General features: G+C 44.5%; 1 protein-coding gene across 1 annotated transcript in view; it reads right to left on the bottom strand.

Annotated features, from left to right (window-relative positions):
* Nucleotides 1-11,845: 11,845 nt before the first annotated feature.
* The window catches only part of LOC139584305 (calcium-independent phospholipase A2-gamma-like), a 40,884-nt gene continuing 37,570 nt past the window's right edge, over nucleotides 11,846-15,159 (bottom strand). Inside the window, exon 10 of the mRNA XM_071415981.1 lies at nucleotides 11,846-14,402. Coding sequence (XP_071272082.1) covers nucleotides 14,125-14,402 — 278 coding nt within the window. The 3' untranslated portion in view covers nucleotides 11,846-14,124. The remainder of the gene's footprint in view (nucleotides 14,403-15,159) is intronic.

Here is a 15,159-nt window from a genome sequence, read left to right as displayed (position 1 = left end):
GTCCCGCCCTGGGGTCAAACCAGGGACCCTGGAGAACAACACTTCATATTCAAGCACCATCAAAAACAGAGAGTCAGAAAAGCCAAGAAACGTATACATGTACCTTATTCATCTGTTTGATGATGCTGAAGGAGGCATTATGGATCTGGCGCATGCAAACAGAGAAAGCAGGCGTCATCACCCGGCAGGAACCAGGTCCCTTTTCCTGAATGAGTCAGTGTTTCCCTGCCTTACTAAAACAACAAGCTAGAGAGATGCACACCGAGAAGGGAGATGCATACAGAGAAGGGAGATGCACACAGAGAAGGGAGATGAACACAGAGAAGGGAGATGAACACAGAAAAGGGAGATGAACACAGAGAAGGGAGATGAACACAGAGAAGGGAGATGAACACAGAGAAGGGAGATGAACACAGAGAAGGGAGATGAACACAGAGAAGGGAGATGAACACAGAGAAGGGAGATGCACACAGAGAAGGGAGATGAACACAGAGAAGGGAGATGAACACAGAGAAGGGAGATGAACACAGAGAAGGGAGATGAGCATAGAGAAGGGAGATGAACACAGAGAAGGGAGATGAACACAGAGAAGGGAGATGCACACAGAGAAGGGAGATGAACACAGAGAAGGGAGATGCACACAGAGAAGGGAGATGAACACAGAGAAGGGAGATAAACACAGAGAAGGGATATGAACATAGAGAAGGGAGATGCACACAGAGAAGGGAGATGAACACAGAGAAGGGAGATGCACACAGAGAAGGGAGATACACACAGAGAAGGGAGATGCACACAGAGAAGGGAGATGCACACAGAGAAGGGAGATGCACACAGAGAAGGGAGATGCACACAGAGAAGGGAGATGCACACAGAGAAGGGAGATGCACACAGATAAGGGAGATGCACACAGAGAAGGGAGATGAACACAGATAAGGGAGATGAACACAGATAAGGGAGATGAACATAGAGAAGGGAGATGCACATAGAGAAGAGAGATGAACACAGAGAAGGGAGATGAACATAGAGAAGGGAGATGAACACAGAGAAGGGAGATGAACACAGAGAAGGGAGATGCACACAGAGAAGGGAGATGAACATAGAGAAGGGAGATGAACACAGAGAAGAGAGATGAACATAGAGAAGGGAGATGAACACAGAGAAGGGAGATGCACACAGAGAAGGGAGATGCACACAGAGAAGGGAGATGAACACAGAGAAGGGAGATGAACACAGAGAAGGGAGATGAACACAGAGAAGGGAGATGCACACAGAGAAGGGAGATGAACACAGAGAAGGGAGATGAACACAGAGAAGGGAGATGAACATAGAGAAGGGAGATGAGCATAGAGAGGAGAGATGCACACAGAGAAGGGAGATACACACAGAGAAGGGAGATGAACACAGAGAAGGGAGATGAACACAGAGAAGGGAGATGAACACAGAGAGGAGCGATGCACACGGAGAAGGGAGATACACACAGAGAAGAGAGATGAACAAAGAGAAGGGAGATGCACACAGAGAAGGGAGATGCACACAGAGAAGGGAGATGAACACAGAGAAGGGAGATGCACACAGAGAAGGGAGATGCACACAGATAAGGGAGATGCACACAGAGAAGAGAGATGCACACAGAGAAGGGAGATGCACACAGAGAAGGGAGATGAACACAGAGAAGGGAGATGAACACAGAGAAGAGAGATGAACACAGAGAAGGGAGATGAACATAGAGAAGGGAGATGAACACAGAGAAGGGAGATGAACACAGAGAAGGGAGATGAACACAGAGAAGGGAGATGAACATAGAGAAGGGAGATGAACACAGAGAAGAGAGATGAACACAGAGAAGAGAGATGAACATAGAGAACGGAGATGAACACAGAGAAGGGAGATGAACACAGAGAAGGGAGATGAACACAGAGAAGAGAGTTGCACACAGAGAAGGGAGATGCACACAGAGAAGGGAGATGAACACGGAGAAGGGAGATGAACACAGAGAAGGGAGATGCACATGGAGAAGGGAGATGAACAAAGAGAAGGGAGATGAACACAGAGAAGGGAGATGAACACAGAGAGGAGAGATGAACACAGAGAAGGGAGATGAACACAGAGAAGGGAGATGAACACAGAGAAGGGAGATGAACAAAGAGAAGGGAGATGAACACAGAGAAGGGAGATGAACACAGAGAAGGGAGATGCACACAGAGAGGAGAGATGCACACAGAGAAGGGAGATACACACAGAGAAGGGAGATGAACAAAGAGAAGGGAGATGCACACAGAGAAGGGAGATGCACACAGAGAAGGGAGATGAACACAGAGAAGGGAGATGCACACAGAGAAGGGAGATGCACACAGATAAGAGAGATGCACACAGAGAAGAGAGATGCACACAGAGAAGGGAGATGCACACAGAGAAGGGAGATGAACACAGAGAAGGGAGATGCACACCGAGAAGGGAGATACACACAGAGAAGCGAGATGAACACAGAGAAGAGAGATGCACACAGAGAAGGGAGATGCACACAGAGAAGAGAGATGCACACAGAGAAGGGAGATACACACAGAGAAGGGAGATGAACAAAGAGAAGGGAAGCACACAGAGAAGGGAGATGAACACAGAGAAGGGAGATGCACACAGAGAAGAGAGATACACACAGAGAAGCGAGATGAACACAGAGAAGAGAGATGCACACAGAGAAGGGATATGCACACAGAGAATAGAGATACACACAGAGAAGGGAGATGAACACAGAGAAGAGAGATGCACACAGAGAAGGGAGATGCACACAGAGAAGAGAGATGCACACAGAGAAGGGAGATACACACAGAGAAGGGAGATGAACAAAGAGAAGGGAAGCACACAGAGAAGGGAGATGAACACAGAGAAGGGAGATGCACACAGAGAAGAGAGATACACACAGAGAAGCGAGATGAACACAGAGAAGAGAGATGCACACAGAGAAGGGAGATGCACACATAGAAGGGAGATGCACACAGAGAAGGGAGATACACACAGAGAAGGGATATGCACACAGAGAAGAGAGATACACACAGAGAAGGGAGATGAACACAGAGAAGAGAGATGCACACAGAGAAGGGACATACACACAGAGAAGGGAGATGCACACAGAGAAGGGAGATACACACAGAGAAGGGAGATGCACACAGAGAAGAGAGATACACACAGAGAAGGGAGATGAACACAGAGAAGAGAGATGAACACAGAGAAGAGAGGTGCACACTGAGAAGGGAGATACACAGAGAAGGGAGATACACACAGAGAAGAGAGATACACACAGAGAAGGGAGATACACACAGAGAAGGGAGATGAACACAGAGAAGAGAGATACACACAGAGAAGGGAGATGCACACAGAGAAAAGAGATACACACAGAGAAGGGAGATGAACACAGAGAAGAGAGATGCACACACACAAGAACCCCCGCCGTCAAGTAGGACGTCAAGCCGACCATGAAACAACCAGGCTGGCATTCTGATGAATCCTATAACTAGATCAGAACCAAAGACCACCGAGCTGAGGCCCCCACACACACACACACACACACACACACACACACACACACACACACACACACACACACACACACACACACACACACACACCAAACACAACACAGTCTAATATAAGTATTTAATGTGACTGCACAGTATTTTGTATACTCATGGGAGATTCTTTTTTAAATTCCTCTACAAATAAGTTCCCAATCAATACTTTAAATTGCCCGAGCGGCACCAGAACATCAAGATGTATTTCGAATTTTGTTCGAGCAATACAGTGCATTGAAACTAAAAGCAGATTTACCTAGCTCGGTGGACACCCTAGGAAACTCAAGAGTTAACCAATCCTGTGAAAGGATTAGTCAACTCAGGTGTCTATACTTCATCAGCAAGTTAATGAAGTAAGGCCTTGTAAACAAAAAGGGAATAATGTAGAGATCTACTGGTCTTTAGCGAAGTCCAGCCAACCTTTTGATACAGGTTACAGGATACAGGATACAGGATGCAGGATGCAGGATACAGGATGCAGGATGCAGGATACAGGATACATGATACAGGATACAGGATGCAGGATACAGGATGCAGGATACAGGATGCAGGATACATGATGCAGGATACAGGATACAGGATGCAGGATACAGGATGCAGGATACAGGATGCAGGATACAGGATGCAGGATGCAGGATACAGGATACAGGATGCAGGATACAGGATACAGGATGCAGGATACAGGATGCAGGATACAGGATGCAGGATACAGGATACAGGATGCAGGATACAGGATACAGGATGCAGGATACAGGATACAGGATGCAGGATGCAGGATACAGTGATTTGATTTGAAACTGTCACCTGTAACTAAATGAAGGGCACTATGGTAGATGGCAGATAAATGTTTAACAGTAGTAGCAGCTGCACATTAATAAATAATATCACCGTAATCAAGAACAGATCAAAAGGTTGACTGAATAATCTGCTTCCTACTGCTTAGAGAAAGACACCATCTGTTTCTGTAGAAAAATCAAACTTTAAATCTTATCTTATTAACCAGCTCATCAATGTTTTTAAATGTCAAATCCATATCAATCCCAATGCCTAAGTATTTATATGCGGGAACACGTTTGATTGGAGAACAATCTAATGAGTCAAAATGTAGTTCATCTGAAACATTCTTACAAGAGTTTAAAAACAACATGTATTTCATTTTGCCCGTATTAAGCACAAGTTTTAAATCAGCAAGTGATTCCTACATAGCTATAACATCTGACTGTAGTTTAGACACAGCCAGATCAACAGTCAGATCAACAATCAGGGTAATAGCAGACATAATAGTAGCATCCACATATAGATTAAGTTTACAATTTTGTACAGATTGACCAATGGTGTTTATATAAACTCAGCAAAAAGAAGAAACGTCCCTTTTTCAGGACCCTGTCTTTCAAAGATAATTCGTAAAAATCCAAATAACTTCACAGATCTTCATTGTAAAGGGTTTAAACACTGTTTCCCATGCTTGTTCAATGAACCATAAACAATTAATGAACATGCACCTGTGGAACGGTTGTTAAGACACTAACAGCTTACAGACGGAAGGCAATTAAGGTCACAGTTATGAAAACTTAGGACACTAAAGAGGCCTTTCTACTGACTCTGAAAAACACCAAAAGAAAGATGCCCAGGGTCCCTGCTCACCTGTGTGAACGTGCCTTAGGCATGCTGCAAGGAGGCATGAGGACTGCAGATGTAGCCAGGGCAATAAATTGCAATGTCCGTACTGTGAGACGCCTAAGACAGCACTACAGGGAGACAGGACGGACAGCTGATCGTCCTCGCAGTGGCAGACCACGTGTAACAACATACCAGGAGTTACACCAGGAATGCACAATCCCTCCATCAGTGCTCAGACTGTCTGCAATAGGCTGAGAGAGGCTGGACTGAGGGCTTGTAGGCCGGTTGTAAGGCAGGTCCTCACCAGACATCCCCAGCAACAACATCCTCCTCCCTCATGTGGTACCCTTCCTGCAGGCTCATCCTGACATGACCCTCCAGCTTGACAATGCCACCAGCCATACTGCTTGTTCTGTGCGTGATTTCCTGCAAGACAGGAATGTCAGTGTTCTGCCATGGCCAGCGAAGAGCCCGGATCTCAATCCCATTGAGCACGTCTGGGACCTGTTGGATCGGAGGGTGAGGGCTAGGGCCATTCACCCCAGAAATGTCCAGGAACTTGCAGGTGCCTTGGTGGAAGAGTGGGGTAACATCTCACAGCAAGAACTGGCAAATCTGGTGCAGTCCATGAGGAGGAGATGCACTGCAGTACTTAATGCAGCTGGTGGCCACACCAGATACTGACTGTTACTTTTGATTTTGACCCCCCCTTTGTTCAGGGACACATTATTCCATTTCTGTTAGTCACATGTATGTGGAACTTGTTCAGTTTATGTCTCAGTTGTTGAATCTTGTTATGTTCATACAAATATTTACACATGTTAAGTTTGCTGAAAATAAACGCAGTTGACAGTGAGAGGACGTTTCTTTTTTTGCTGAGTTTAAATAGTGAAGAGAACAGGTCCCAAAATCGACACCTGTGGTTCACCTTTATGTACTTCAAGAAATTCAGACTTAACCCCATCAATCACGAGTTCTGTCACTGTAAGATAGTCATGAAACCATGAACAGGCGTCAAAGCTCAGGCCTTTGAGGAAAACGTATTCAATAAAACAACATGATCAACAGTATCAAAAGCTTTTGACAGGTCCACAAACAAACCAGAACATGTCATTTTAGTGTCTACAGCATTGACAAGAAGTTGTAGCTGTAATAGTGCTGTGCCCAGGACTATTGGTTTACATTCTAAATACAAAAAAAGAGCAAAGTTGTACATTTACCAAGGATTCAGGAATCTTAGCTAGACAAGGAAGCCTTGAAACGGGGCGATAATGATGAAGATGACCCCTATCCCCTCTTATGACCCCTATCCCCTCTTATGACCCCTATCCCCTCTTATGACTCCTATCCCCTCTTATGACCCCTATCCCCTCTTATGACCCCTATCCCCTCTTATGACCCCTATCCCCTCTTATGACCCCTATCCCCTCTTATGACCCCTATCCCCTCTTATGACCCCTATCATGACCCCTATCCCCTCTTATGACCCCTATCCCCTCTTATGACCCCTATCCCCTCTTATGACCCCTATCCCCTCTTATGACCCCTATCCCCTCTTATGACCCCTATCCCCTCTTATGACCCCTATCCCCTCTTATGACTCCTATCCCCTCTTATGGCCCCTATCCCCTCTTATGGCCCCTATCCCCTCTTATGACTCCTATCCCCTCTTATGACCCCTATCCCCTCTTATGGCCCCTATCCCCTCTTATGGCCCCTATCCCCTCTTATGACTCCTATCCCCTCTTATGACCCCTATCCCCTCTTATGACTCCTATCCCCTCTTATGACCCCTATCCCCTCTTATGACTCCTATCCCCTCTTATGGCCCCTATCCCCTCTTATGGCCCCTATCCCCTCTTATGACTCCTATCCCCTCTTATGACTCCTATCCCCTCTTATGACCCCTATCCCCTCTTATGACCCCTATCCCCTCTTATGACCCCTATCCCCTCTTATGACCCCTATCCCCTCTTATGACCCCTAACTTTCTTATGGAGTGGCAGCACGAGAACAGATTCTCAGCATTTTGGAACATTTCCTGATAACAATGTTAAATAAAATATGTGGAGAGTTTTCAAATCAAATCAGCTGATATCAGCTGATATCTCAAAGTGCTGTACAGAAACCCAGCCTAAAACCCCAAAACAGCAAACAATGCAGGTGTAGAAGCACGGTGGCTTCTTTTTGTTGTTGTTGACATTATTAACCTCAGTGAGAAAGATGGGGGACACACCACCCTACTGCTTAAAGCCAGACCTGCAGTCACACACAACTGTCTGACAGATAACTCTCTTGTTTATGCTTATGACACGTCGTAGAAAAGATATGCCTCGTCCAATCTATTTACTGTCGTCGACTGTTCCATCATTGTCAAGCCGTACAATATACAGCGTACAAATTCCTATGGGACCAATGATGGTGTATATAAATGCGTACGTCTAGGTCTGTGTATGGGACTAGGTTATAGAAAGGCAAGGCTGATATAGCCTAATGTTTAAGCGCCATCATCTAAACCGGGGTTTCCCAAACTCGGTCCTGGGGCCCCTCCTGGGTGCATGTCTTGGTTTTTGCGCTGTCACTACACAGCTGTTTCAAATAACCAACTCATCATCAACCTTTGATTATTTTAATCAGCTGTGTAGTGCTAGGGAAAAAAACAAAACTTGCACCCGGGGAGGCAGGACCGAGTTTGGGAAACCCAGATCTAAACAACTCATCCCCCCTATTCACCATCATCTATCTAAATAACTAATCCCCCTATTCACCATCATCTATCTAAATAACTCATCCCCCTATTCACCATCATCTATCTAAATAACTAATCCCCCTATTCACCATCATCTATCTAAATAACTCATCCCCCCTATTCACCATCATCTATCTAAATAACTAATCCCCCTATTCACCATCATCTATCTAAATAACTCATCCCCCTATTCACCATCATCTATCTAAATAACTAATCCCCCTATTCACCATCATCTATCTAAATAACTCATCCCCCCTATTCACCATCATCTATCTAAATAACTCATCCCCCGTATTCACCATCATCTATCTAAATAACTAATCCCCCTATTCACCATCATCTATCTAAATAACTAATCCCCCTATTCACCATCATCTATCTAAATAACTCATCCCCCTATTCACCATCATCTATCTAAATAACTCATCCCCCCAATTCACCATCATCTATCTAAATAACTCATCCCCCTATTCACCATCATCTATCTAAATAACTCATCCCCCGTATTCACCATCATCTATCTAAATAACTCACCCCCCCTATTCACCATCATCTATCTAAATAACTCATCCCCCCTATTCACCATCATCTATCTAAATAACTCATCCCCCCTATTCACCATCATCTATCTAAATAACTCTTCCCCCTATTCACCATCATCTATCTAAATAACTCATCCCCCCAATTCACCATCATCTATCTAAATAACTCATCCCCCCAATTCACCATCATCTATCTAAACAACTCATCCCCCTACACACCATCATCTATCTAAACAACTCATCCCCCTATTTACCATCATCTATCTAAACAACTCATCCCCCCTATTCACCATCATCTATCTAAACAACTCATCCCCCATCCAATATTGACTTCAAAATAAATTAAGAGCTAACGAGCAAGGATATTCACTTGGGCTGAATCCCAGGCATGATTGAGTAGCAGTGACACCCCAAGCGTAAACAACAACAGTACATAAGTGTTCAGATGGAAGGGAGGGAACAACACAACACATCTAAACCCACCGCAAGATGTGTTCTCAAAATCAATCTAAAAAGGGCGAGGCGCAGCACAGTCAGAGTTTATTTGAGAGGCGCCATTGAAATGCAATCACAGGTAGCTAGCCCTAGAGGCTTGATACTATGCCCAAACGGTGCAAAGAAATCAAATCACTAATGCGATTATTGCGTTGAAACAAGTCCACCAGTCAATTCAGTTTACATCTCAGAGGAGGATGCATTCCCTCAGATCAGTAATTTCATTACTACCTCTCAACTGAGCCGCAGACAGCCTCTACAGTCAGCCTAACTATGTTTACACACAGGGGGGGCAAAGACCTGACCTGAGTGTACTTAACACACACACACACACACACACACACACACACACACACACACACACACACACACACACACACACACACACACACACACACACACACACACACACACACACACACACACACACACACACACACACACACACACGTCATTACGATCTGTGCCAGGCATCTAGGCTGCACCCATAGAAACATAATTACTAGATTGGGCATGGACAGTAATTTTATTTATATGACGGCATCACCTGGCATTAACGTCTGGCATGTCTATAAATATTATCTTAATGAGTGTGATTACGTCTAAACCCAATTACTGAGGGTTGTAACTGTAGCACAGTGGGAGGGCTGTAACTGTAGCACGGTGGGAGGGCTGTAACTGTAGCACGTGGGAGGGCTGTAACTGTAGCACGGTGGGAGGGCTGTAACTGTAGCACGGTGGGAGGGCTGTAACTGTAGCACGGTGGGAGGGCTGTAACTGTAGCACAGTGGGAGGGCTGTAACTGTAGCACGGTGGGAGGGCTGTAACTGTAGCACGGTGGGAAGGCTGTAACTGTAGCACGGTGGGAGGGCTGTAACTGTAGCACGGTGGGAGGGCTGTAACTGTAGCACGGTGGGAGGGCTGTAACTGTAGCACGGTGGGAGGGCTGTAACTGTAGCACGGTGGGAGGGCTGTAACTGTAGCACGGTGGGAGGGCTGTAACTGTAGCACGGTGGGAGGGCTGTAACTGTAGCACGGTGGGAGGGCTGTAACTGTAGCACGGTGGGAGGGCTGTAACTGTAGCACGGTGGGAGGGCTGTAACTGTAGCACGGTGGGAGGGCTGTAACTGTAGCACGGTGGGAGGGCTGTAACTGTAGCACGGTGGGAGGGCTGTAACTGTAGCACGGTGGGAGGGCTGTAACTGTAGCACGGTGGGAGGGCTGTAACTGTAGCACAGTGGGAGGGCTGTAACTGTAGCACAGTGGGAGGGCTGTAACTGTAGCACAGTGGGAGGGCTGTAACTGTTGCACAGTGGCTTGTGTATGTGGAGCAATCTACCTGTAGCCTCTGGGCCAGACATTATAGTGTCGTTTCCTGTAGCCGTTTCTCACTATATGGAACGATTACTGTATATAAGACATTATGGTGTCATTTCCTGTAGCCGTTTCTCACTATATGGAACGATTACTGTATATAAAACATTATGATGTCGTTTCCTGTAGCCGTTTCTCACTATATTTAACGATTACTGTATATAAGACATTATGGTGTCATTTCCTGTAGCCGTTTCTCACTATATTGAACCATTACTGTATATAAGACATTATGGTGTCATTTCCTGTAGCCGTTTCTCACTATATGGAACGATTACTGTATATAAAACATTATGGTGTCATTTCCTGTAGCCGTTTCTCACTATATGGAACGATTACTGTGTATAAGACATTATGGTGTCATTTCCTGTAGCCGTTTCTCACTATATGAAACGATTACTGTATATAAGACATTATGGTGTCATTTCCTGTAGCCGTTTCTCACTATGTGGAACGAGAACTAAGTGTATAAGACATTATGGCGGTGGGGTGGTTGTGGGGCCTTCCCTGTGCCTCCATGCATGTAAGCAGCAACAATCGAGGACAGAGCGGTCTGTGGCCGCCCGGTGTTTATGCTCTAGGGATGAGGGGGGGGGGGGGGGGGGGAGAATGTGATACATCACCGGGTAGCAGCTGTCTCGGTTACCCAGGTGTCTAAGCACAGCCTTGCACAGTCATCTCACCTTCTCCTTTGAGTCGCATATGTGGTGCAGCTGGGTAGGGAAAACGGCTTCGAATTACCTTCAAACTTGCACTCACCAGCTGGTGTTTCCTCAGGTGCGTCTGTAGTTAGTAGTATGAATATATACTCAGTCTGAATCCTCCATAATATTAGTGGAAGCCCAGTAAATTGAACCACCAGGGTAGAAGTGTAGGTAATCAGCATGTATTTACATAGCAGTGAAATACACAGAGTATAGAAAGCATTAGGAACACCTGTTCTTTCCGTGACAGACTGACCAGGTAAAAGCTATGATCCCATATTGATGTCACCTGTTAAATTCAGTTCAATCAGTGTAGATGAAGGGGAGGAGAGAAGTTAAAGGGTTTTTAAGCCTGGAGACAATTGAGTCAGTGTCAAGTGTCAAGAACTGCAATGCTGCTGGGTTTTTCCACACTCAACAGTTTCCCGTGTGTATCAAGAATGGTCCAGCACCCAAAGGACATCCAGCCAAATTGACCCAACTGAGGGAAGCATTGGAGTTAACATGGGCCAGCATCCCTGTGGAACGCTTTCGACACCTTGTAGAGTCCATGCCCGGAGGAATTGAGGCTGTTCTGAGGGCAAAAAGGGGTGCAACTCAATTTTAAGAAGGTGTTCCTAACGTTTTATACAGTCAGTTTATATAAGTGGTGCCGTGTGCATGTGCTGTATCACCCATGTAAAAACATCAAGGACGTACACTTCATTCTTTATGAACGATGAACAAGTTGTCTGTTAATGGGGGAAAAGAACAGCAGTACTCAGATAATTACATAATAAACAAGACAAAGTGTCAGAGTGTTTCAGTGATGCATTTTAATTACACAATATACATGTTCAACACACACACACTGCTTACATCGGATCAATAGGAGAATGGTAATTAAAACAAATCAAGTCAATATCTCTGTCCATCTTGCCTTCGGTCCCTCAGGAGTGATGAAGACATCATCCTGACTACACAGTCATCAACCTGGGACCCTATTTAAAACATTTCAGAGTAGTATACTGCCTTCTTGCTTGGTAGGGTACTATAGACTACTGATCATCATTTGACTTTCTGACCGTAATGAATTAGATTATCTGGAGAGAGGACCTGATCCTAGACCAGCACTCCTAATCTGAGATGCTTGATGAATACAGGACTCAGGTTTGACAGTTGAAATGAGTCTATGCTGTGTAAGATCTTTAAGCTATGTCATCATCATTCACTTGCCACAGCACTACTGTAACAGTTCCTGAGCAACAGTAGCAGTGCAGTAAGCAGCAGCCTATAATAGAATACAATCCCTCTGCTACACCGGCATGATTCAAACTAACAGTAATAATACCACAACATGGCAGACAATAGCATAGCACAGGGGAAACAGCACTTCAGGGTAGCTAGGATGGAGATAACAGACCTGGGTTCAAATACTATTGGAAATCTTTCAAATACTTTGAGCATTTGCTTTAGCCTTCCTGGAGTGTGGGTGGGCAGGGTTTGCCATTTTGGGACTATCCTATTGGTTCTATTGTGCCATGCAAGCTCAATCAAGCACAGCTTTAAAAAATGCGTTATACAAGGTTGTGTCAATTCAGCCAGTAGTTTTGAAAGTAGCGCTCGTGTACAACAACAGCACCCATTTCGTAGAATATGTAACGAAAGCCAATTCGTAAAATACGTCCTGAATTTGTATGTGCTAAAGATCCCGTTCAATTTATTTAAGTGTTTTAAATAGTACTTGAACCCATGTCTGGAAAACAGCAAATTGGAGATAGGAAAGTGTTCCTAACCTGTTATTAGTGGATGCATAACATCAGCATCGCTCATGCAAATAAATTAGAAGGATAAAAATGACTAAACAAAAAAACAAAAAATAAAAGCAGCATGGATTTAAATCTAAATAATACAGCGTCAAAAGACTTCATTCAGGAGCATTTTAAATCTTAATGCATTTCAAACTATATCTACAATTTCACAATAGTAATACAACAGTCAAGTCATTGTTCTGTAACGCATTCTTAAAATCAAACAAGAGAGGAGTGAACATTTTGCAGCTTATAGGCTACATAAGCCATAGATCCTGATTAGGACCCTACTCTGATTTAAAGCAGCCGTATGTGCGAACTAGCCAGGTCAGTGGCTAACATCTTCCTCTAAATACCATGGTACATTTTTTAATAAACAATTTATATAGTATATGTCAAAAAAGTTGTACCCTGATGTATTTACCAATATCACCGTCAACATTAAAACAATCAAATGAAGGACCACTAGCTGCATTGGTGTTAAAAAGTACTAGAAACAGAAATGTCAAGTGACCAGCCATTAATCTTTCTCTGAGGCATACATTCAAGTAAAACCTTGACATCCAACCGTTGGACATGACAAGATAGTTAACCCCCCCCAAAATGGTATATGTTTGTTTATGGTCCTAACCCTTAAAATGAAGTTATTGGTGGCAGATTAGGTTCAAGTCAAAAGTTAAAAAACGAAAAAGATATTTAAATCCAAAATATATCCCAGATATATCTCTTATACAGCGTCAGGATATAAATGGTTGTGATCTTTTGTTCTTTTTAAAAGGTGAAAAAGTGCTTCATTGGAGAACAGTCAGTCCAGTCGTCAGAAGAGGAAACCGGTTGTGTTCCAAATAGCATCCCATCTCCTATATAACGCACTACTTCTAACCAGAGCCCTATATAGATCTATTAGTGGGGTATTGGTAAGTTATCTACTCTGGCTTACAGAGTATGATAATAAGAAACATTCTGTTGATGTTGCCAGACCTCGCTCTCCCTCCAAGTGTTGCCAGAGCATACGAACAGTCACTGTCAAATGGGTGCAGTAACACATACATGGGTGCAGTAACACATACATGGGTGCAGTAACACATATATGGGTGCAGTAACACATACATGGGTGCAGTAAAAACACAACAATAAACGTATTCTACCAATCTAAAATACACTGTCTACAACCACAGAGACTAACATATACATTATATTATTCTATGTATGATTCAGTGTTAGGAGAGAGTTTTAGGTGAAGTTAGTGTTGTGTGGTGGTGGAGTCTGAGACCTACTCCTCTACAGCTTGGAGTTGAAGATGGGAATACCATCGTACATGTCATGTTTGAGCTTGGCCCACTCCGTCAGCCTCTGGACGGTGGTCTTGTCCCTGGTGAGTATCCGGGCAGCTTTCTGCAGCTTCTCCTGGTTCCGGTCCAGATAGCGCAGACCCTCGGCCTGCAGCAGGTTCAGCTTCTCACCACGGCTCTCATCCAGGGCGATGTCCTCGTTCATATAAGGGTTGAAGCGGAAGTACGAGTCAGGTGGAAGGAGGGCATCGAGCATGATGTGGACTTCTGATTGGGAGAATAGTGAGGGGGTGTGAAGGTTATACAAAAACAGGTCAAAAAATGGCACAAATACATCACCTTTGAAAAACTGTTCCCGTCAATGTTACCTCACTGTGGGAATGGGAGTCTCAGTTCAAGAGACATGTGCCATTATAGTACATAACACATTGACTTTGACTCTGTTCAACACACTTTTCAGACGACAAATCTGGAGGCTGTGTGGTGGATTCTGGGTCCCAACCAATGCTCTATATAAAATCATTATCACCACAAATACGCTGAGATGGTGGAGGGATTGTTTTCACTGTTCTCATTATAAAAACACTCCACCCTAGAGCTATAGATCAACTAAAACTGCATTCCCTCTGTTGTGGCGCTGCGACTGGCCCTCTGTGGTATCAGTGGTGTAGTAGTAGTGAAACAGATGAGTGCTGTGTCTGTGGTGCTCCTGTAATTTGGGATGAATCTTTCCCGCTCTATATCCATCTCCCCTTTCAGGGGGTTATTTATAACCAGCAGATTAACACGCTTAAAACCCTGTTTTCCTCTTCAAAAACACTCTCCCCTAGCACCACGGCACTCACTGAGACCACCTCAGCCCTCTCAGTGCGTAAGACAGTGTAGCTTTCAGGCTGTGTTGGTGTGTACAGAGATAAGGTGTGTATAGGCTGTGTTGATGTGAAGTGGACCTGAAGTCATGCAGGGGCTGTGTGGGTATGCCTGTTTTAATGGGCTCCCAAGTGGCACAGTGGTCTAAGGCACT

This window comes from Salvelinus alpinus, chromosome 9 (assembly GCF_045679555.1).
Source record: "Salvelinus alpinus chromosome 9, SLU_Salpinus.1, whole genome shotgun sequence".
Lineage (NCBI taxonomy): Eukaryota > Metazoa > Chordata > Actinopteri > Salmoniformes > Salmonidae > Salvelinus > Salvelinus alpinus.
The sequence above is the reverse complement of the archived record's forward strand: the minus strand, read 5'-3'. Positions and strand labels throughout refer to the sequence as shown.